Source organism: Peromyscus eremicus, chromosome 2, assembly GCF_949786415.1.
Source record: "Peromyscus eremicus chromosome 2, PerEre_H2_v1, whole genome shotgun sequence".
In the NCBI taxonomy this organism is placed as follows: domain Eukaryota; kingdom Metazoa; phylum Chordata; class Mammalia; order Rodentia; family Cricetidae; genus Peromyscus; species Peromyscus eremicus.
In genome coordinates, this window is record NC_081417.1 from 128,880,405 (window position 1) to 128,904,482 (window position 24,078).

At 40.3% G+C, this 24,078-nt stretch overlaps 1 protein-coding gene across 2 annotated transcripts in view; it reads left to right on the forward strand.

Annotated features, from left to right (window-relative positions):
- Positions 1-24,078, forward strand: part of Pik3r3 (phosphoinositide-3-kinase regulatory subunit 3) — an 80,805-nt gene that overhangs the window by 48,464 nt on the left and 8,263 nt on the right. For both annotated transcript variants that reach the window (XM_059254758.1, XM_059254757.1), the window contains exons 5-10: positions 4,852-5,032; positions 6,953-7,078; positions 15,381-15,523; positions 16,101-16,277; positions 20,732-20,806; positions 21,371-21,541. In XM_059254758.1, coding sequence (XP_059110741.1) covers positions 4,852-5,032; positions 6,953-7,078; positions 15,381-15,523; positions 16,101-16,277; positions 20,732-20,806; positions 21,371-21,541 — 873 coding nt within the window. The remainder of the gene's footprint in view (positions 1-4,851; positions 5,033-6,952; positions 7,079-15,380; positions 15,524-16,100; positions 16,278-20,731; positions 20,807-21,370; positions 21,542-24,078) is intronic.

Genomic DNA, 24,078 nt, shown 5'->3' on the forward strand with positions numbered 1-24,078 from the left:
ATTACCTCTGTAAAAATATCCTCAATTTTTCTTAAATTTAACTCTTTACTTACTTGCCTTTACTTGAGAAGCTGAATGTGGAGAAAAAGCCAAAAACCTCTCTGATTGATTTCACAGTGAGTTCTTGACTACTGATCTTAAATGGACCTTATTAGCATGTAGCTTTATTTCTGCATTTCATAATCCCTTTACCCTCTCACTTTCGACAACCTACATGTTCCTTGTTTCCAGCTCAGATCTGCAATTCTCCCTTTTAGCTAAGAAACGTTCTTCCTGTTTCACTAGGAATGTATACACATAAGAGAACTTCATCATACTCTTTTTTAAAAAATAGATTTTTAAAAATAATTTAACTTTATTTTATGTACATTGGTATGAAGTATCAGATCCCCTGGAACTGGAGTTACAGACAGTTGTAAGCTGCCATGTGGGTGCTGGGAGTTGAACCTGGGTCCTCTGGAAGAGCAGCCAGTGCTCTTAACTGCTGAGCCACCTCTCCAGCCCCAACTTCCTCATACTCTTACTGTCGTAGCTATCAGTATTTGCCCACTAGGATGAACACTTTGCCTTCCTCCAAGTCTGGTGAATGATTGCTTCAGTCTGGGGCTACATTTCTAATTGTGTAATGGCTCTTTTTTTTTTTTTTTTTTTTTTTTTTTTGGTTTTTCGAGACAGGGTTTTTCTGTGTAGCTTTGCGCCTTTCCTGGGACTCACTTGGTAGTCCAGGCTGGCCTCGAACTCACAGAGATCCGCCTGCCTCTGCCTCCCGAGTGCTGGGATTAAAGGCGTGCGCCACCACCGCCCGGCCTGTATTTTTACTTTAAAAAAAAAATTTTTTTTTTTTTGTGTGTGTGTGTGTCTGTCTGTCTGCATGTGTGCCATAGTGTATTTAACGGAGATCAGAGGGCAATTTATGGGCGCTGTTCTTTTCCTTCTACTGAGTAGGTTCTGTGGATTGAGCTGAAGTTGTCAGGATTGATGCCAAGGTTCATTCCTGATAAGCTGTCTCTGTAACTCTTCTTTAATTTTCAATTTTTAGCCCGAGGGAAGAGGATTGCCACAAATTTGAGGCCAGCATTATCTACACAGCAAATTTCAGGCCAACCTGGGTGACAGTATAAAACCCTGTCTCAAAAAGCCCAAGCCCAAACAACAAAAAACCCCACAACCCAAAAGTCAAAATGCAGCCCTCTCCTTCCCAAACCACAGACCTGTAAGATACACATATGGGTTTTTAAGTTCTGTGAGAGTGTGGACTGTATATGGCATGTTTGTCCTTGTGTCCATAGCAGTTCATGTAGTTACTGGTACATAGTAGATGTTTGTGGGGTCTGTAAACAACAGGGCGGGCAGAGTAACCATTTGAGTGAGGCAGGAAGGAAATCTGGTTCAACATGACTTAGTTAGCCCGTGTTGGTTCAAACTTTTAGAATCTGACCTTGAGCAGTTTATTTTAGACATACTTAAGCACAGCACAATTTTGGAAAAAAGTTTCTTGATGATAATTAACTCAACTCCGTGTATATATACAACAGCTTAAGACACGTTGACATGAAAACTCTTTACAAAGTCCATATGGCCTCTTCCAAATGATGAGGTCCATTGACTCAGAAACAAAGCTCAAGATAAGGCTCCAGGGAGAATGACTGAAGTAAACACAGTAGCCTGTGGGAGTCAGGAGTGGCCTGGTCCTAAGACAGCACAGAAGTTACCTAGGCTGTTGTAAAGTACAGATGCCATCTCCTGTAAGGAAGGGTTTTATTGACTGAGAAGCAATGCTTCCTCTAGGGAGGAAGAGTCTGGGATAAACAAACATAATAGTCTGGGGGAATTCAGGTTAAGACTGGCTCTACAAGGGGGCTGGAGAGATGGCTCAGCAGTTAAGAACACTGGTTGCTCTTTCAGGGGTCCTGAGTTTAATTCCCAGCAACCACACTGTGGCTCACAACCATCTGTAATGGAATCTTATGCCCTGTTATGGTGTGCAGACAAACATTCAGACAGAGCACTCATATACATAAGTAAATCTTTTTTTTTTTTTTTTTTTAAAGACTGGCCCTACAGATAGCAAAGATTACCAAGTGTCTCAGTCAGTGTTCTATTGCTATGAAGTTGCCATGATCACAGCAACTCTTAATAAAAAGCATGTAATTGGGGCTTGTTTACAGTTTCAGAGGTTTAGTCTATTATTATGGTGAGGAGTATGGCAGCATGCACACAGAGATGGTATTGGAGGAATTGAGAGTTCTACATCTGGATCTGCAGGCAGCAGGAAAAGGGAGACATTAGGCTTGGCAGAGGCTTCTGAAACCTAAAAGCTCACCCACCCCCAGTGGCAACTTCCTCTTGTTAGGCCACTCCCAGGTGCCAAGCATTCAAATCTGTGAGCCTTTGGGGGCCATTCTTATTCAAACCACCACACCAGGTTATTAACTACATCCATAACATCATTCCCAGCCTTCTGAGTGGAAAACAGGTTATACATATCCCCGCCCCCTCCCCTGTCGAGGGAGGAGACAACCCTGTGTGTTTAATATTCCTGGTTTCCCTAGTACATATCTGTGAGCACAGGGACCTCATGTCCTCTGCAGATGTTCAGCATGTTAATTTGAATGAATTTCTTTTTCTTCCTTCCTTCCTTCCTTCCTTTCTTTGGTTTTTTTTTTTTTTTTTGGTTTTTTCGAGACAGGGTTTCTCTGTGTAGCTTTGCGCCTTTCCTGGAACTCGCTTTGGAGACCAGGCTGGCCTCGAACTCACAGAGATCCGCCTGGCTCTGCCTCCCGTTTTTTTTTTTTTTTTTTTTTTTTGTTGTTGTTGTTGTTGTTTTTCGAGACAGGATTTCTCTGTGTAGTTTTGGTGCCTGTCCTGGATCTCACTCTGTAGACCAGGCTGGCCTCAAACTCACAGAGATCCACCTGGCTCTGCCTCCCGAGTGCTGAGATTAAAGGCATGTGCCACCACCACCCAGCCAGTTTGAATGAATTTTAAGAGAGACCATCTTGGATTTATTTTCAGTATAAGTGTATGTATACACCTGTAGTAATCACAAATGATTAGATGGTCCTTCTAATGTGCATTTTATAGGGATAGTTCATCATCCATCTAAATACTGACCTAACCCTTGTGTAATTTGAATTTTAATTGGTCCATAGACTCAGGCCTATCTTGTTTAGTCTTTCACAAATCCCAGTGTATCGTTTGTCATGTATAATAAATGCACAGCATACAGAAATATAAAACCCCTCCCCCATTTTACAGTGCTGTTAGAAAAATGAATGGGAGTAGCACAGTATTTTGCTGTTATGTAGTGAATCGGCCTGATGAGGGTTTAGATTATGCTCCCCGGGGGGCTTATTAAAAACCATTGTTATTTTAATTAAAATTTTAGTTTTAGTTATAAATTCTTTTTTTCTTCTTCCTTATTTCCCCCTTTTTTATTTTCTTCTCTTTGGTTTTCTTTTCTGGGGCAAGGTCTTGTCTTGTAGCCCAGATATACCAACCTCACACTTACGATTCTCCTTCAACGTTTCAGGAGTACAGGCATATGCTGCCACACTTGGTCTTATAAATGATCTTTTTTGTTTGTTTGTTTGTTTGTTTGGCTTTTTTTTTTTTTTTTGAGACAGGATTTCCCTGTGTAGTTTTGGTGCCTGTCCTGGATCTCGCTCTGTAGACCAGGCTGGCCTCAAACTCACAGAGATCCACCTGCCTCTGCCTCCTGAGTGCTGGGATTAAAGGCGTGTGCCACTACCGCCCAGCCTATAAATGATCTTTTAAGGGATTATTTGGGTTTGACTCAGTAAATAAAGGTGGTCTGAGCTACTTAAGCATCAAATTATATCTGTAGTAAAACCTTGAGTGTTTTGGTGATACTGAGACAAACGTTTATAATTCCCTTTATATAGAGCTGGCTTCTGCCTCTGCTTGGACACAGCTGTCCTGATGAGATTGCCCTTGTTCTCTGTGACAAATTTAAAAACAATTCACAAAAAAAACAAAAGAAATAATTTACTTATGTTTTAGTTATGTTTAAGTAATATTTTGGGCTAAATTTGTTGATACTGAATGTTGTATACATTTTCATTTTTTGTTTGGTTTTATTTTTGAGGCAGGGTCTCTCCATGTAGTTCTGACTGTCCTGGAACTCACAGTATAGACCTGGGTGGTGTGGAACACACAGGCCCGAGATTAAAGATGTGCACTGCCACCTTCAACCTAGATGTGTTGACTTTTAATAACTAAGGTATTTTATGAACAAAACAAATAGGAAAAAAACAAAGGAAAGAAAGAAACAGGTCAGGTGTGATGGCCCTGCACTTGGAAGCAGAGGCAGGCGGATCTCTGTTGTTCAAGGCAAGTCTGACCCATAGAGCAAGTTCAAGGACAGACATGACTATAGAGAGACCTTGTCTCAAGAACACACAACAAAACAAAGGAAAAAAAAAAAAGAAAAAGAAGAAGGAGAAGAAGAAGAAGAAGAAGAAGAAGAAAGAAAATAGGTAAGAAAATAGTATATGCCAGGTGGTGGTAGTGCAGACCTTTAATCCCAGCACTCGGGAGGCAGAGGCAGGAGGATCTCTGTGAGTTGAGGCCAGCCTGGTCTACAGAGCGAGATCCAGCACAGCCAGGGCCACATAGAGAAACTCTGTCTTGAAAAAACAAACAACAACAATAAAAAGGAATATATACTTGCAAACACACTGTTAATATATGCTGTTTTATCACCTCTAACCATATTAGCATAATAATACATTTATTTGATGTGAATTAAATTTTTATATCTCTATATGAAATTAGTGTTTTAAGAGAATTCTGAGGACAATGCTACAGTTATTGTTTTGTTGTTTACAGGAAGGGAGGAAATAATAAATTAATAAAGATCTATCATCGGGATGGTAAATACGGCTTTTCTGACCCCCTGACATTTAATTCTGTGGTGGAGCTCATTAACCACTATCACCATGAATCTCTTGCTCAGTACAATCCCAAACTCGATGTGAAGCTGATGTACCCAGTATCCAGATACCAACAGGTATGACCATAGACATTCTCATAGCATTATTTCATATAATTTTATTCTATTTATCAGGCTTATTGGTTAAAAAGAAGGCTAGTTTATATTTATTTTCCCAATTAATCTTAAGTGTAGTGGTGCTTGCCTTTAAGGCAGGTGGATCTCTGAGTTTTAGGCCAACCAGGGCAATGTAAAACCCTATCTCCCCACCACCACCACCACCCCCCAAAAAAAAGAAAAGAAAAAGATACATTTTCTAAGTAGTATTTTAGGTATTTTAGCTTAGTTTTTTTAATTTTGTTTTTTGAAATAGGGTTTCATGTAGGTAGGCTGGCTTTGAAATCACTATGTAGCTGATGGTGACCTTGAATTTCTGATCTTCCTGCCCCAGTCTCTTGAGTTCTTGGGATTTTAGGTTTTTGCTATCATACCTCGTGTGTGTGTGTGTGTGTGTGTGTGTGTGTGTGTGTGTGTGTGTGTGTGTGTGTGTGTGTGAGAGAGAGAGAGAGAGAGAGAGAGAGAGAGAGAGAGAGAGAGAGAGAAAGAGAGAGAGAAGAGTATAGTTGGGTTTTTCTTTTTACTTTTTGAGGGACCCGCCACCCAGCTCCCAAATAAATCACACACAGAATCTTATTCTTACTTATGAATGCTTGGCTTATTTCTAGCCAGCTTTTCCTAAATTATCCTGTCTACCTTTTGCCTCTGGGCTTTTATCTTTCTCTATTCTATATACTTTTCTTTACTTCTTACTCTGTGTCTGGCTGGGTGGCTGGGTAGCTGGGTGGCTGGCCCCTGGTGTCCTCCTCTCCTCCTTTTCTCACTCCTCTTCTCTTTTTCTCTTTCTGTTTATTCTTTCTGCCTGCCAGCCCCACCTATCCCTCTCCTGCCTAGCTATTGGCCATTCAGCTCCTTATTAGACCAATCAGGTGTTTTAGACAGGCAAAATAATACAGCTTCACAGAGTTAAACAAATGCAACATAAAAGAACACATCTTTGCATCATTAAACAAATGTTCCACAGCATAAACAAATGTAACAAATTTTAAAATAATATTCTACAGCATCTGTAGTCTCACTTTCTTACATAAAAAAGTTACTCATTTGGTGAGACTTTTTCTTTTTTAATTTAAAAATTGTGTGTGTGTGTGTGTGTGTGTGTGTGTGCATGCATGTGCGCATGTGCATGCCTGTGTGCCCTTGTGCCTGTGTGCCTGTGCCTGCAAAGGCCAGAAGACATGACATCACATCTGGAGCTGGAATTACAGGGAGTTGTAAACTGCTGAAGGTGGGTGCTGGGAATGAACTTGGGCTCTCTGAAAGAGCAGCAAGTGTTCCCAACCACTGAGCCATCGCTCCAATCCCTCCAGCCTTTTTTTTTTAAGTTTTGTTATATTTTACTTTATGTTTTTGCCTGCCTGTATGTCTGTGCATTTATATATGTGCATGGTGCCCATTGAGGCCAGAAGAGGGCATTGGATTCCCCTGGAACTGGAGTTACAGATGGTTGTTAGCCACCAGGCGGGTGCTGGGAATGAAACTCAAGTTCTCTGGAAGAGAGAGCACCAGTGCTCTTAAGCACTGAGCCATTTCTCTAGCCCCATATTTTTTAATTTTTAAAATAAAATATTTTTACCTGACTTAAAATCTGATCTTAGTGTCACTAAAAAGTGTTTTGCTTGCCGGGTGGGTGGTGTGTTCCTTTAATCCCAGCATTAGAGAGGCAAGGATTGCTATAAGTTCCAGGCCAGGCTGGTCTGCATAGTGAGACCCTGTCTCAAGAACCAGAACAGAACAAAATCCTCACGAAATCAAATGAAGTGTTTTTGGTGCTTGGTATTAAAGTTTCTGAAGTTGAAATATAATTTGAATGTAAACAGACCTGGAAAAACATGTCAGAATTAATAACATTCCTTCGTTTATTTTTGTTTGCCTCTGTAGGATCAGTTGGTAAAAGAAGATAACATTGATGCAGTAGGTAAAAACCTGCAAGAGTTCCACTCGCAGTATCAGGAGAAGAGTAAAGAGTATGACAGGCTGTATGACGAGTACACCAGGACGTCTCAGGTGAGACCTCTTTTGGGACGGTCTTTGTGTGGTGTGTCCGTTCGTCACACTCTGAGTAGCTGCACGGTCTGCTGCCGCCTTTCCTTAACTGCCTTTGGGGATTCTGATGATACAAAAATACTCCCACTCATACCTTTTCTGTTATTGTTGTTAAAGATAGAATTTTCTATCGGCATTAACCAGGGGGTTAGGAATATGACTTAACTTAAACAGAATGCATATTGTTTGCCTATCAGGTTTGATCCTTGCATCACATAAAGCTGGGTGTGGTGGTGCAAGCCTTTGATCCCTGGCACTGGGGAGCTGGAAGCAGGAGGATCCGAAATTCAAGGTCATTCTCAGCTGTATAGCCAGCTGGACAGCTTTGGGAACCTGTCTCCAAAAATTTTTTTAAATTAGGTAATGTAAAATAGTAGTTGTAAATTATAAAAATAAACAATGACGAATTCTAGAGATAGAAATTAGTTTTTTGTCCATCTGGGCAATGCAGGGCTGTTTCAGCAGCTCTGCTGTCGTGAGTCTTGGATTTTCTGTTTTATGCTCTCCTTATTTAATAGGAGCCATCACCACCATATTTCCAGTAAAAGAAAGGAAGACTAGGAAGGAAAGAGGAAGGCCCCCCCCCCCCCCAGGGTTTCTCTGTGTCGCTCCGGCTAGCCTGGAACTCACTCTGTAAATCAGGCTGGTCTCAAACTCAGAGGTCCACCTGCCTCTGGGATTAAAGGCATGTGCTGTCTCTCCCAGATAGTTTTATGCTTTTTAAGACAAACTTATTAGATGTGTATGAGTGTTTTGCTTGCTTGTTTGTCTGTACTACGTACATGCCTGGTGCCTATGGAGATCAGAAGAGGCCATCAGAACTGGAGTTATGGATGGTTGTGAGCCATCATGTAGGTGCTAGGAATCAAATGTGGGTCTTCTTCAAGAACAGTAAATGCTCTTGACCACTTAGCCATCTCTCCAGCCTAAGTTTTCTGCTTTAAAGTTTTTATTCCTATTTATTTTATGAATATGAAGTTGGTAGTAATGATCCTTCTTTGAGTCTTTTTTTTTTTTTTTTTTTTTCCCCGAGACAGGGTTTCTTTGTGTAGCCTTGGCTAGTCTAGAACTCACTCTGTAGACCAAGCTGGCCTCAAACTCAGAGATCCACCTTCATCTGCCTCCCAAGTGCTGGGATTAAAAGCGTGCACCATCACTACCCAGCTTTTATATATACTCTAAGCTAAAAGTTTGTTGATTTTATTGATTTTTTTTCTGGAACAATTTTTGGTTGTTTTTTTTTCCTTCTCCCTTCTTGTCCCCTTTTCTCACCCCTCATTCCTTTCTCTCTTCCTTCTTTCTTTATTTGTTTCTGTTTCTTTGAGACTCTGTCTTATTTAGCCCAGTGTAGTTGCAGGTGATGCTGAATCCCTGTTCCTTCTGTCTCCACCTCAAGTGCTGCTGGTATCACAGGTGAACCTCCTTTCCTGGTTCTGCTGGTATCACAAGTCTACCTCCTTTCCTGGTTCTGCTGGTATCACAAGTCTACCTCCTTTCCTGGTTTTGCTGTTTTTTTTTTTCTTTTTTCTCTAATCTTCATTGTTTCCTTCCTTGTGCTAGTTCTGCGTTTTGTTTGCTTTTTTTTTTTTTCTCGTTCCTTAAGTCATCCAATTAGATTATTGATCTGAAAGCACACTTCTCTTTTAAAAAATAACTTGTTATTAGTATGTACGAGGATCCTGGTGTCACTGCACACTTGTGCAGGTCAGAGGACAACTTTGTGGAGTCCTTGAGAACTTGCATGGTCTCATGGCCCGGGCCTTTTTACCCACTGTCAGTTTGCTTGCTGTTGCTCTGATAAAGAGCATGACCAGAAGCAACTTGGGAAGGAAGAGTTTGTTTCATCTTACAGTTGTAGTCCATCCTGAAGGGAAGTCAGAGCAGGAGCTGAAACAGAAACCATGGAGGAGTGCTGCTTTCTGGCTTGCTCCCCAGGGCCTGCTCAGTTTGCTTTCTTTGACAACCCAGGACACCTGCTCAGGGGTGTTAACCACTCAAAGTGGACTGGGCCCTTTCATATCAATTATTAATCCAGAAAGTGTCCCACACACTTTCCTACAGGCCAGTATGATGTAGGCATTTTCTCAATGAGGTTTTCTCTTCTGAGATGGCCCTACCTTGGGTCAAGCTACAAAAGTAACCAGCACACCAACTGAACCTTTTCACCACTATCCCCTCTCTGCGGTTTTTTTAATCATAGATGTTTACATCTATGAAATTCCCTGAATATTGCTTTTGTAATATCTCATAGGTTTTCTTATGGAGTGCTTAGGTTTCATTCATCTTATTTCACCTGTCATTTGTTTATTTTATATTTATTATTGTTGTTATTATATGAGGCGAGGTCTCACTATGTAGCCCTGGAACATTGTGTAGATGAGGGTAGCCTGGAGCTTACAGAAATCTATCTACAACTGCCTCACAAGCCTTCTGGGATTAAAGGATATACCACTACACCTGTCCTTTGTCATTTATTTTATGAGCCATCAGTTGTTTAACAGCATGTTATTTCTGTATATTTGTTACTTTCTAGTTTTTCTCCTATGATTGATTTCTATTTTCTTTTCTCTGTGGATCAGAGAAGATCCTCTGGATGGTTTAAGTCTTTTAAAATTTATTAAAACTTGGGGCTAGAGAGCTGGCTCAGCATTTAAGAGCACTTATTCTTGCAAAGGATTTGGCTTTGTTTCCCAACACTCACATGTTGGTTCACAACCATTAGTAACTATAGTGCAGACCCAATGCCTTCCCCTGACCTGAAGGCATTAGGCACAAATGTGGTGCACATACATACAGATATGCAAAACACTCATACACATAAAATTAGATAAATCTAAAAAAAGAAATATAAAATTTATTAAAACTTGTTTTGTGGCCTGGGTATATTTTGAAGAATATTGTATTTTTACCTAAGAATTATCTATATTCTACCCTTGCTGTGTGGAGTGTTCTTTATGATGCCTAGTATGTATATAATTGGGTTAATTTATAGTTAAAAAAATCTTTGTCGTATTACATAAACACTACTGTTATGCATCTCTGTCCCTGCTTGTCCCCTACTTTTTTTCGGTCAGGGTCTCACTATAAAGCCCTGATAGACTGGACTCACTATGTAGACCAGGCTAGCCTCGAACTCACAGAGATCTATGTACCTCTACCTCTCAAGTGCAAGGGTTAAAAAGTTTGTGCCAACATGCCCTGTCCCTTTGTTATATACTGTCCAATATTAAATTTTTATGTTTTATGCATTTTCCTTTCAAATAATATAAAATAAGAGGTAGTACTTGGGGTATAGCTTATTGATAGAATGCTTATTTAGCATATATAGTTTCCTGCTTTTGCTCTTTACTAACTATAAAGCCTCATAGTGACGATTTCACCGTACCTATAATGTTGATCATTTTAATGGAGTCAGTCTGTAAAAGTCTTAATAACTTTTTCTCCATTCTACCATCACACACTAGGCTCATCACAGTTAATTCATCTGGAAGTGCTAAAGTAAAAGATGTTGAAACTGGACATTAAGGTCTAGACACCAGGCACACACATGATAAAAATAAATAAATGTTCTCAACCCTTCTGGCTCCTACAGACTTTCTTTCCCCTCTTCTGTGGGGTTCCCCTGGCTCTGTCTAGTGTCTGGCTGTGGATCTCTGTGTCTGCTCTCATCAGTTGTGGATGACGCCTCTTTGATGACACCTGGGCTAGGCACTGCTCTATGAGTACAGCAGAACATCCTTAGGAATCATTTCATTGGGTTTTTTTTTTTTTTTTTTGACAGTCATGAGTCTCTGGGCTGTCTAGCCTCTGGTTCCTGGCCATCCAGGCATGGGCTTCTCTTATGGCAGGGCTTCAAGTTGGGCCAGGCATTGGTTGGCCATTCCCATAAGTTCGGCATCACCATTACCCCAGCACATCTTGCAGGCAGGACAGATTGTAGGTCAAAGGTTCCATGGCTGGGTTGGTGTCCCAGTCCCACTGCTGGAAGCCTTGCCTGGTTATAGAAGATGGCCAGCTCAGGCTCTATATCCCCCATACTGGGAGTCTTGTTACGATCACTCTCAAAGGAGCCAGAGGGGTTGAGGACACCAGAAGAACAAGGCCCACAGAATCAACTAAGCAGGACTTGTAGGGGCTACAGCAACTGAAGCAACAATCACGGACCTGTATAGATCTGAGCTAGGTCCTCAGTTTTGGTTGTGTAGCTTCATGTTCTTGTGGAACTCCTAACAGTGGGAGTGGGGGCGTGTCTTTGACTCTTCTGTCTGCTCTTGGGACCCTTTTCCTCCTGAGTTGTCTTGTCCAGCCTTGATAGAAAGGTTTGTACCTAGTCTCATTGTAACTTGTTATGCCATGTTGTTGATATTCTGCTCTTTTTTTTTTTTTTTTTTGAAGGGAAATGGAGGAGTGGATAGAGGGAGGCTGGGAGGAGTGGAGGGAGGAGAAAATGTGGTCAGATGTAATAACGTATGAGAGAATAAAAATTTAAATAAGTGTATATTTTTTAAAAATTGAATTTAAACACACATTAAATACACACATGCATTTAGGCATACAACAGATGTAGCACAAATATCAAATAGCAAAATAAAGTTATAATTAATTCTTTTTTTTGAGACAGAGTTTCTCTATGTGACCCTAGCTATCCTGGAACTTGCTTTGTAGACCAGGCTGGCCTCGAACTCGCAGAGATCTGCCTGCCTCTGCCTCCCGAGTGCTAGGAGCAAAGGTGTGTGCCACCACTGTCTAACTCAAAATGATTCTTAATAATTAAAAAGATAAAAAAGGGAATCAGTTTTCACACAAAAACATGGACCAACACAACATTTTGGTATTAGAATTCTATACTTTTTCAGCATAAATCTGGTCTTCTACTTCAAGAAAGTCTCACCTTAGGCTTTACCACATTGATTCAAAATACTCACATCTTCCTCCTTACTCAGGCAAAGCCTTAGTGTTGTAGTAGAGTCCTTTATAGCTTGTAACCAATCAAATAAATCCTGTTCACTGTGTCTTCAGTATATATGTAGAACCTTATCCAAAGCTACTTTCTTGTCTGGTGTGATAATTTTTGTGTTGCTGTGACAAAATACTTGAAGGATGGGTATGAAGGTGCACGCCTTTAATCCCAACACTGGAGAGGCTGAGACAGGCGGATGTCTGTGAATCTGAGGCCACCCTGGTCTGCATAGCCAGTTTTGGACCATTTCAGGCTACGTAGTTAGACACAACATGTAACATTCAACAACAAAATACTTGAGAGAGTCAGCCTCGAAGGGAGAAAGGTTTGATTTGGATCGCAGTTTTAGCTGTTTCAGTGCAGTATCAGGAGAGGGAAGGCCTGGGGTTCTGCTAGATCCTTCAAAGGTGTGCTGCCAGTGACCTGACTTCCTAAAGGTTCCACCTCTTACCCCAGCAGTGCCTTCTAGGAAGTGGTTCATAAAGCCTTTAACACATGCACCTTTGGGGGAACATTCCAGATTCAAGCTATACCATCTGCATCTACTGCAGCAGCCTCCTAACATATTCTTGCCCCATCCGCCACTTCTCATCTCCTAAATCAAGTTTCAGCTTATCAGCCAGGGTGATAATTGTCTAACATAGGTTAAGTTACACTCTTGTGCTTATGTTTCAGTGCGTGTGTGGAGGACAGAGGTCAATCTGAGGTGGTGTTCATCTGGCACTGTCCACTTTGTTTCTTGGGATAGGGTCTGTCACTGGCCTGAAGTTTGTCCAGTAGACGAGGCTGGCCGGCAAGTGAGCCCCAGGGGTCTGTTTGTCTCTACTTCTCCAACATGGAGATCATAAGCACATCACAGTGCCTGTCTTTTAATGTGGATTCTGGGGCCAGATTCAGGTCCTTAGCCTGTGTGCAAGTGCTTTGCTGACTGAGTTGTTGCCACAGGCTTACTCCTTTGTTTACAAGGAGTTTTTAAAAACAAACAAACAAACAAACAAACAAAAATCCAACATAATCCCCAAACCCTCTGTTAGTCAGGGTTCTCTAAAGATATTTAAAAAGAAAAAAGTCTGAACTCGTTCTATACTTGAGGTAACCCTGAATACCTCAACCCCCTGCCTCCACTCTTGAATGCTAGAATTGTAAATATGTGCCACCTGGCTCTGACCTTACTTCATTAATAATGTTTTTTTTTTTTTTTTTAAGACAGGGTTTCTCTGTGTAGCCCTGTCTTATCCTAGAACTCTCTTCAGACCAGGCTGGCCTCGAACTCACAGAGAGTTCGTGCCTCTGCCTCCCGAGTGCTGGGACTAAAGGTGTGTGCCACCACTGCTCAGCTTTGTTTCTTGTGTGTAGGTGTCAGAGGACAGCCTTCAGTGGTTGGTTCTCTTCCTTCCCTGTGGGTGCTCAGGCTTGGTATCTGTCAGATGGTTTTTCTCCCTGGCCATCCTCTTGGCCTGGACATTATTCCTTAGAACTAGTCACTGTTCCCCCTGGTTCACTGTTCTTAAATATAATACACCCGATTTCCACCTTACAGGGTTTGCACCGACTGATTGCTTCAAAAACTGTAAAACCTGGCTAACCCCCTTACTTCCTTCAAGTCTTCCCATATGTCATCATCTCAGTAAGGCCTACCCTGGCATCTTTATTTAATAAATTTAATTTATTGATGAGGCATAATGACAAATGCTTATAATCCCAGCACTTAGAAGACAGAGGTAGGAGGATCAGGTATTCAAAGTCATCCATAGCTACATATAATGACTTCAAGGCCAGTCTGAGCTACATGAGATCATCTCTCAAAACAAAACAAAAAATAAAATGGTAACATGTTACTGGGTATATACCTATCATCCCAACAATAGGAGACTAAGGCAGGAGGACTTCAGATTAGAGGCCAGCCTGGGCAACAGTGAAATCTATCTAAAAACACACATACATACACACACACACACACACACACACACACACACACACACACGAACAAAACAATAACAAAAAACCCAAAACAACAACAACAAAAGAAAAACCCCAAAAACCAACCAAACAAAACCAAACAGCAACAACAAAATTAATTAAAGGCAAGAGAAATGGCTGAGTGGGTAAAGGTACTTGCAGCAATAAGACCCGAGTTTGAATCCTGGCCCCCATGGAAAAGTGGAAGGAAAGAACCACTTTCACTACGCTGTCCTCTGATTGCTACATGCACGGCATGGCATGCAACCTGCCTCCCCATAATAATAATAATTAAAAAAAATTAGTTAACTTCATTTGGTTGCTTCTACCTTGACATGAAGCCAAACCTAACTAAAGTTCAAAAGTTGTCCTCTGAGTCCTTTAGTTTCAGGCTTTAGTTTCTCAAGTTCTCTTTATTACCATCAGGTAGGACTTGTGGTATAGTATGTTCTTAATGACCATCGATTGAAGTTAGTAAATATGAGGTAGTTGAAAAACTATCCTACCAGTGTGAGAATTTCTAGAATTATAAATACCCAGTATAGCAATCTTTCTGGAATTTTGTGCACAATCATTACTTTTCTTAGAAGTACATTGAGCCAGAGTTAGGCCCTTTCTGAAGATTTTAGGACCATCCTGACTCAGATGTTAACCTCTTGTATCTTGGGATGGTGAGATGGCTTAGCACGTAAAGGTTCCTGATTACCTGAGTTCAATCCCCAGGACCCACATGGTGGAAGGAGAAAATAGTGACTTCCACATTCGAGCACCTTGCTGTGCACATGGGCATACATACAAAAAATGAAATATAATAAAATACAAAATTATTTTTTAAAACCTTGCTATCCTCAAAGGTCATCAGAATGTATGAGAGACTAAATGGCTTAGTCTAACTGGGATTTTGGAGTTAGTAAGTCTGTTTTGTAGAATTTTTAGTTTTTCATTTTAGTACATCTTACTTTAGCAGATATTCTTTCTCTGCTTTTTTTCTTCTAATCAGATTACTGATGAATCTGGAAAATTCAGTATACAGTGTAGTGATGAAAGAGATAATAAATAGATTCTACATGGCTCTTCTGGGAATAAAACTTTGGTCTGATAAGGGATTATAATAAAAATTATAAAATTTCTTTCAAGATCAAGATTATAAAAATATGATAAAGTGTTTGTGTGTGTTTTGAAATGGAGTCTCATTTAGCTAAAGTTGGCCTTAAACTTGCCCTGTAGATGAGGCTGTCCTTGAACTCCTGATCCTCCTACTTGTTGCCTCCTGAGTACTGAGATTATAGTCAGGAATCACCCTGCCTAGTTATAAAGTGTATATTGTTTCTTTTCCTCCTGTAGGAAATACAGATGAAGAGGACTGCAATTGAAGCCTTTAATGAAACTATTAAAATATTTGAGGAGCAGTGTCATACCCAAGAACAACACAGTAAAGAATATATTGAGCGGTTTCGCAGGGAGGGGAATGAAAAGGAGATTGAACGGTGAGTGTACTTAATACCTCCAAGTGAGGAATGAAATAAGACTTTTTTCTTTATTAGTAATTTCTGTCTTGTTTGTTTATACCCCCTCAAGTTGCACAGCTATGTTATATGGAACTGCTGGCTATTCACAGTAATGAATGGTACCAAATGGCATCTTTCTTTTTTATAACCTTTTCCAGAAAAGCCTTCCTCAATATCTCATTCCATTTAGGGGTGTTGTGTAAGCCTTCATATAGTGTCTGGTACTGATCCCAGTGCAGCATATTTCCATTCAAGTGCAAACTCATTAAGAATAGACATGGTGGTTTTTTCCCCCTAATATAGCCCAGCACCCATGTCTGTCATAGTCATGTTCTTATGGTACTAGCTGGGAATAGTGACACAGGTCTATAATCTCAGCTGTTCCAGAGGCTGAGGTAAGTGTATTTCTTGAACCCAGGAATTTAAGACCAGCCTTGTAGCATAGTGAGACCCTGTCTCAAACAAACAAACCCAACAAGATTTAGGACCCTGTTTATGCTTCTTGACCCTTTTGCTTCTGTTGTTATTTTAGCCTTAATATGTCATATTTTCACAGAATTATGATGAATTATGATAAGTTGAAATCACGTCTTGGTGAGATTCATGATAGCAAAGTGCGTCTAGAGCAGGACTTGAAGAAACAAGCTTTGGACAACCGGGAAATAGATAAAAAAATGAATAGCATCAAACCTGACCTGATCCAGCTGCGTAAGATCCGGGATCAGCACCTTGTGTGAGTAGTCTGGGGCTGGATGCTGAGGGACACACCAGCACCAGTTTATTACTGGAACTAGAAATGACATCAATGGGAGAAGAACTTGAAAACTAGAAGGCAGTATGTAAGAATTTAGGAATGTGGTCCTGTAGTAGTAGGAGGTCCCAGAATGGCATAAATCAAGTCAGAATGTACTCTACTTTATGCAAATACTTGGGAATGCTCAGACGAAACTAACAAAGTGTTGTAGAGTAAAAAGTACATATTGGGGCTGGGGAGATGGTTCAGTGGTTAAGAGTACATGCTGTTCTTCCAGAGGACCTGGGTTTGGTTCCCAGTACCCACATAGTGACTCACATCCTTCTGTAACTCCAGTTCTAAGGGATCTGATGCTCTCTTCTAAACTCTGTGGGTATTAGTTACATACATGATGCATAGACATACATGCAGGAAAAACAGTTATAAAATGATTCTAAAAAAAAATTAAAAGTATATGTTAATGTTTCCTTAAAGCATACAAATTAGAAACTGTAGTTTTATGGTAGAATCACAGAAGTAGAATTATTCCTTCAAGGTAAATTCTATAAACAAACAAACAAACAAACAAATAAATAAATAGAATAGGTAGTTCTTTATAAAGGATTTTTATGCTTAAGAAATGACTTTGGTGTGTGGTAAGACATGTCCATGACTCCAGTACTCAGGAGGTAAAAGCAGTAGGACCCAGGAGTTCAAGGCCAGCCTCAGCTACATAGCAAGTTTTAGGCCAGGCCAGGCTACATGAGACCTGTTTTTTTTGTTTTTTTTTTTAAAAAAGAAAGGAAGGAAGGAAGGAAGAAAGAAAGAAAAGGAAAAAAATGTGGTGCTGGCAAGATGACTCGGTGGGGAAAGGCCACCAAGCCTGACAACCTGATTTCAGTCAGCGCCTGGGACCCACATGGTAGAAAGAGAGAACAAACTCCTGTAAATTGTTCTCTGACCTCCACTCAGTGCCATGCCTCCTCTCCCTGATGTAAAAAAGTGCATCTCTATAAAAATGAAATTTGTGTTTAAATAAGAAAAGTGGTGGCTGGAGAGATGGCTCAGTGGTTAAGAGCACTGACTGCTCTTCCAAAGGTCCTGAGTTCAATTCCCAGCACCCACATGGTGGCTCACAACCATCTATATGCCTTCTTCTCTCGAGTAGGCATACATGCAGACAGAACACTGTATACATAATAAATACAAAAATCTCAAAAATAAAAAGTATGCATAGTAGGCACTTCAGATCCTTTGAGTAGTGAAAACCAATGCTTTTTAACATTTTTCTTTATTTTTATTTTATGAGTATTTTGCACCACCACCACCCAGCCAGTAGTGCACATCTTTAACCCCAGCATTCAGAAGGCAGAGGCAGGTAGATCTCTGTGTGTTTGAGACCAGCCAGGGCTACATAGTGAGACCCTGTCTCAAAACAAAAAGCAACCAAAACCCCCCATCACTTTGGAAACTAAGGAGCACAAGGTTCTTTTTCCTTAACTCTTGATTGCTATCATTAGCTACTTCTTTGGTTCTTAGTCATTGATTTTTAAAAGTAATTAATTAAAGTATTTTAAGTTAGCATATACATAGATGGGTTCTTGCCATTTACTATTCCAGAAAACTCAAGTGTCTTTCACAGTAATATTCTAGTTGACTGTCAACAGACTTTGCATCTTAAAACTTTATTATTGTCCTCCATTCAGGGTGCCTTGTGTGCAGCAGCACCCTTTTGTGTTACCCCACATTCCTACAGGAAGCTACTGTTTGCCCTGTGCCCTTCTTGAGCTCTTTCCAGCTTCGTCCTCTTCTTAGTCTTAGACGTTAGATCTGTCTTGCTAAGTGAGGCAAGGGCAAGGAAATGATATGCTATTATCATTCCTATATATCTTTTTTTTTTTTTTAAAGATTTATTTATTTATTATGTATACAGCATGTATGACCAGAAGAGGGCACCAGACCTTATTACAGATGGTTGTGAGCCACCATGTGGTTGCTGGGAATTGAACTCAGGACCTCTGGAAGAGCAGTCAGTGCTCTTAACCTCTGAGCCATCTCTCCAGCCCCCTTCCTGTATATCCTAAGGTGAGTTTTTATGTGAGAAGGCAGGCAGCTTTGTTAGTGGAACATGGACCAAAACTGTTTCTTCTTTTGTTTCCTAGCTTTTCAGAGGTACCCTAACTTTCTTCCTAGAAGGAACACCTCCATTTAAGGAGGTTGGGTGTTCAAAGTAAATGGGGGCATTTGAGGAGATGGCTTAGTGAAGGAGAGCTTGTATAACCGTGAGGACCTGAGTTTCAGTCTCCAGCACCCACACAAAAGGTAGATATGGCCACACATATCGATAAAGACAGTCCTGGGAGGCAGAGACAGGTGGATCCTGGGAGTATGCTGAATAACCAGTCTTTTTTTTTTTTTTTTTTTTTTGGTTTTTCGAGACAGGGTTTCTCTGTGTAGCTTTGCGCCTTTCCTGGGACTCACTTGGTAGCCCAGGCTGGCCTCGAACTCACAGAGATCCGCCTGGCTCTGCCTCCCGAGTGCTGGGATTAAAGGCGTGCGCCACCACCGCCCGGCTGAATAACCAGTCTTAATGAAAGGGTGAGCTTTCATTTCAGTGAGGGACCCTGTCTTAAGGGAATAGAGGAAGACATCTGTTATCCTATCTAGCTTCTATGCTTGCTTGTGTACCCATTCACACACATACCACACACACTCCCACAAAACCAATTACCCACCCCCACACACCCATACAGATTCACCCACCCACACATACACCTACTCACGCACATACCACCACCACCAGAGAGACAGCGAGAAAGGAGGAAAATGGGGACTCAGGAGAAATTGTGGTGTGATTTACTAAATTTAAGTCTCTTACCCAGTGTGATTATCTCTTAATAAAGAGATTATTTTCTTTAAGCAAAGAAAATGTTGGTGCTAAGGATGTTAGAGAAAGGTATGTGGATGTTTGGGTGAAGGATGGGCTAGTGCAGTGGGGTGGGATAGGATGGTTAAGGAATAAAATGAGTAAGCCAGCTCCACTAAGTGTCAAAAGTGAAATCCAAGTTAATGAAGGGCACGTCTTTCTGAGAAAGTCTTCAGAAATACGCCTTTTAGATCTTTAAACACTTAGCTGTGATACAGGTTATACAAATACTTGAGTCAGTGACAGATACTAAGGTGATCCTAGATTGTGAAGATTTTCTTAAAAACATCCCACCAGTAAATATTTACTGAATATTGATTATCTCTGTGCTTGTACTGTTTAAGAAATTGCCAGTAGGGGGCTGGAGAGATGGCTCAGAGGTTAAGAGCACCGGCTGCTCTTCCAGAGGTCATGAGTTCAATTCCTAGCACCCACATGGTAGCTCACAACCATTTATAATGAGATCTGGTGCCCTCTTCTGGCATACAGGCAGAACATAATAAATAAATATTAAAAAAATATTTTTAAAAATGGCAGTATAACCATAAGCAGAAAAGAAATCTCTTTAAAGCAACATAAGTTTTGTGGGGAAGACAAACATAAACATTAAAAATATAAAATAATGAATTTTGCTGGGTCTCTGAAAATTAATAAAATGGTAAAGAGTAGGCCTTAGTTGGGACAAATTAGGGTAGAGAGCTCTGAGATGATGTTTATGATGATACTGAATGATAAGGAAAGAAGACTTGGTTTGTGATGAACAAGTATATTTTTAAAAATACTTACTTTTATTTTTTTAAAATTATATGTATGAGTGCAGGTGGGCAGTGTGGAGGCCAGAGGCAGTAGATCCCCTGGAGCTAGGTTATAGGTGCGAGCCACCATACGGATCCTAGGGACTTAACTGGAATTCTCTGTAAGAGCAATATGTGCTCTTTCTTTTTTAATAATTTGTTTTTATTTTATGTACCTTGGTGGTTTTGCCTGAATGTATGTCTGTATGAGGTCATTGGATCCCCTAGAACAGGAGTTACAGACAGTTGTGAGCTGCCATATAAGTCCTGGGAATTGAACCTGGGTCCTCTGGAAGAGCAGCCAGTGCTCTTAACCACTGAGCCATCTCTCTAGCCCATAAAAGTGTTTTTTATATTCTACTTTTATACTCCTGTTTTAGACCATGGGCCTCTACTATGTTTGAATGCAAGAGTGTGTGTGTGTGTGTGTGTGTAGGGGGGGTGTGGGTGTGGGTGTGGGGGGTGTGCTTCTAGAAAAGAGAAGGAAGAAAATTAGATACATGCCTAATTTCAAGTAGTTTTCTGTGTTTCTTCCTTTTTTCAGGAAAAATTAATTGTGGTATTAATTGAAGGAAAAGTAATAGAGAGATTAATTTAGGGAAAACTCTGGCCATTCTTCTTGAGACTAGGGAAAAATAAGAGGTTCCTGGGCTTTCAAAGTATGGCTGGTTTCAGCATCCTCACTCTGTCCAGACAGTCATGAGATTCTGAGGTGGTGTCTTCCCTCTTGGCAGATGGCTCAATCACAAAGGGGTGAGGCAGAAGCGCCTGAATGCCTGGCTGGGGATCAAGAACGACTATGCTGATGAGTAAGTTCCTCCTTCCAAAGAGCTTTGTTCTCATGTAAGGCTCCTCCCATCATGCATGTGGAAAGTCGGCTCTCAGGGTCACCAGCAGAACAGAGAACTGTGCACCTCTTTTGAAGTGAGTTGCCTGAAGAGTATGGTGCACACACTGGAGTGTAGAAACTCTCCCACATGAAACTTGGATGCATATACTGCCATTCAGGTATTTTAGCTTATTGAATGAGTTCTGTAGTTTCTGCACCATAGTAAGTAGTAGAGTTGTTTAAAACTAAACACTCACCTAATTGCAATTTTACTTTTTGTGTGTGTGTGTGTGTGTATGTGTGTGTGTTTTCTTTTCTTTTCTTTTCTTTTTTTTTTGGTTTTTCGAGATAGGGTTTCTCTGTGTAGTTTAGGTGCCTATCCTGGATCTCACTCATCTCACTCTGTAGACCAGGCTGGCCTTGAACTCACAGAGATCCGCCTGCCTCTGCCTCCCTCCCCCCCCCCCAAAAAAAACATTTTATTAGCTTTTAGATATAAGAATATAAGATTGCTAGAATAATATTTCAAATATTTAATTTTTAGAAGCTACTTTATCAATGAGGAAGATGAGACCCTGCCGCATTATGATGAGAAAACCTGGTTTGTGGAGGATATCAACCGAGTACAAGCAGAGGACCTGCTTTATGGGAAACCAGACGGTGCATTCTTAATTCGTGAAAGTAGCAAGAAAGGATGTTATGCTTGTTCTGTGGTGTAAGTCTTCTCTGGGTATATTATATGGCCTTTTCCAATCTGCATTAATTAATTACAGTCATCATAAAATTGAGATGGAATTAGATATGGTGATAAGAACTCACGGCTTACTTAGACCATCAGTATTTATCTAATGGTTTTAGGATATAGTGGATTGAGTCTGGTCCTACTGTTTACTTGCTTTGTAACGTAGGGACATGTCTTACTTGTCCCTTGTCTAGTCTAATCTGTAAATGCTACCTACTGATGTTACTAGGGTAATGATGACACTGTAAGACAGGGAAGAAAACAAAGATGACTAAGTGATTGCTCTCAGAGAGCACAAGGCTTAGACAACTATGGATGTTTTCTCTCACACACAGAATATAAGCATAAATATAAACAACATAAAAGTAAAATAGTGACAGCCAAGGCTACACAGAAAAACCCTGTGCCGAAACAAACAAACAAAAAAGTAGAAGAGGTACTATTTGGGAGAAGGAAGGGGGAAACAGGATAGCCGGGGAATATATGATCACAATGACACATGTCTCAAAAATCCTACTGGGACCTGGAAGATGGCTCAGTAGGTAAAGGCGCTTGATGACCTAAGTTTACGACTCACATGGTACAAGGAGACCAACTCCCTCAAGTTGTCACTGATTTCCACATGTATGCCATGCATACACAGTATGTGTACCCCACCATAAAGAAATACAAGTAGTTTTAAAGTGACTTTAAAAAGTCACATTGAAACCCATTCTTTTGTGTGTTAAATTAAAAAAAGGAGGGTCATGTAGAGAGGATGAATGAACGGGATTCACAGTGATGAGATTACAGGCATAAGCTATCACACCTAGCTCCCAGGCTTCATTTCATAAAATACCTATGATAATAGAATCACTGTGAAATAGCTGTCATTAGTAGGCCTTGCACGTGTGGAAAGGTTCATTCTGGTAAGGGAAAAGGAAGTTAGAGGTTTGGGGAAGAGGTGTTAGTACTGGACCCTAAAGCGTGAATGCTATCTATGAAGAAAATGAGGCAGAACAGAAGGAAAAGCACATTATATCACTGTGTTAGTGTCATCGAGGAGTAGGACTACCTACAGCAGCATCCCATTTTTGTTTGCCTTACTCTACTTAAGTTGTGCCAGTAGAAATGACAGGGGACGGCAGTTCTCACCAGACTTCAAGTCTTATAAGAACAAGAAAAGGAAGGTGGTAGAATGTCTTCTACAGCTGATAAACACTTTCAGCAAAGTGGCTGAATACAAAGTTAACTCACAAAAATCAGTAGCTCTCCTATATACAAATGACCAGTGGGTTAAGAAATCAGGGAAACAACACCTTTCACAATCGTCTCAAATAATGTAAAATATCTTGGAGTAACTCTAACCAAGCAAATGCTGTTTGATAGAAACATCATTCAAGTCATTTAAGAAATTGAAGATATCAGAAGATTCCCATGCTTATGGATCAGTAGGATGCATATAGTAAAAATGGCCATCCTGCCAAAAGCAATCTACAGATTCAATGCAGTCTGCATCAAAATTTCAACACAATTATTCACAGATCTTAAAAGCACAATTTTCAGCTTCATATGGAAACAGACAAAAAAAAAAAAAACAACAACCCAGGAGAACTAAAAAAATCATGAACAATACAAGAACTGCTGGAAGTATCACCATCCCCAATTTCAAAGTTGTATTACAGAGCTACAGTAATAAAAATAGCATGGTATTGGCACAAAAACAGACACATTGATCAACAGAATAGAATTGAAGACCCAGACATAATCCACACACATATGAACATTTAATTTTTGATAAAGAAGCCATAAATACACACTAGAATAAAGACAGCATCTTAAACAAATGGTGCTGGTCTAACTGGATGTCTGCATGTAGAAGAATTCAGATAGATACTTATCACCCTGTACAAAACTCAACTCCAATTGGATCAAAGACCTCAACATAAAACCGGATACACTGAACCTGATAGAAGAGAAATTGGGGAATAGCCTTGAACTCATTGGCATAGGAAAAGACTTACTGAACAGAACATTGTTAACACAGGCACTAAGATGAACAACTAATAAATGTGATCCTATGAAACTGAAAAGCTGCTGCATGGCAAAGGACACCATCATTTAGACAAAACAGCAGTCAATAAAATGGGAAAAGATTTTACCAACTACACATGCAATAGAGGGCTAATATCCAAAATATATAAAGAACTCAAAAAAACTAGCTATCAAGAAAACAAATAACCCAATTTAAAAATGGGGTACAGATCTAAATAGAAAACTCTCAAAAGAGGAAAATCACATGGCTGGGAAACATTTAAAGAAATGTTCAGCACCCTTAGTCATCAGGGAAATGCAAATCCAAACTACTTTGAGATTTCATCCTACACCTGTCAGAATGGCTAAGGTCAATAACACACCTGACAGTTAATGTGATGAAGAGGTGCAGTAGCGGGAACACTCATCCATTGCTGGTGTTAGTAAACACTTGTATGGCCCCTATGGAAATCACTGTGGCTGTTCCTCAAGAAGAT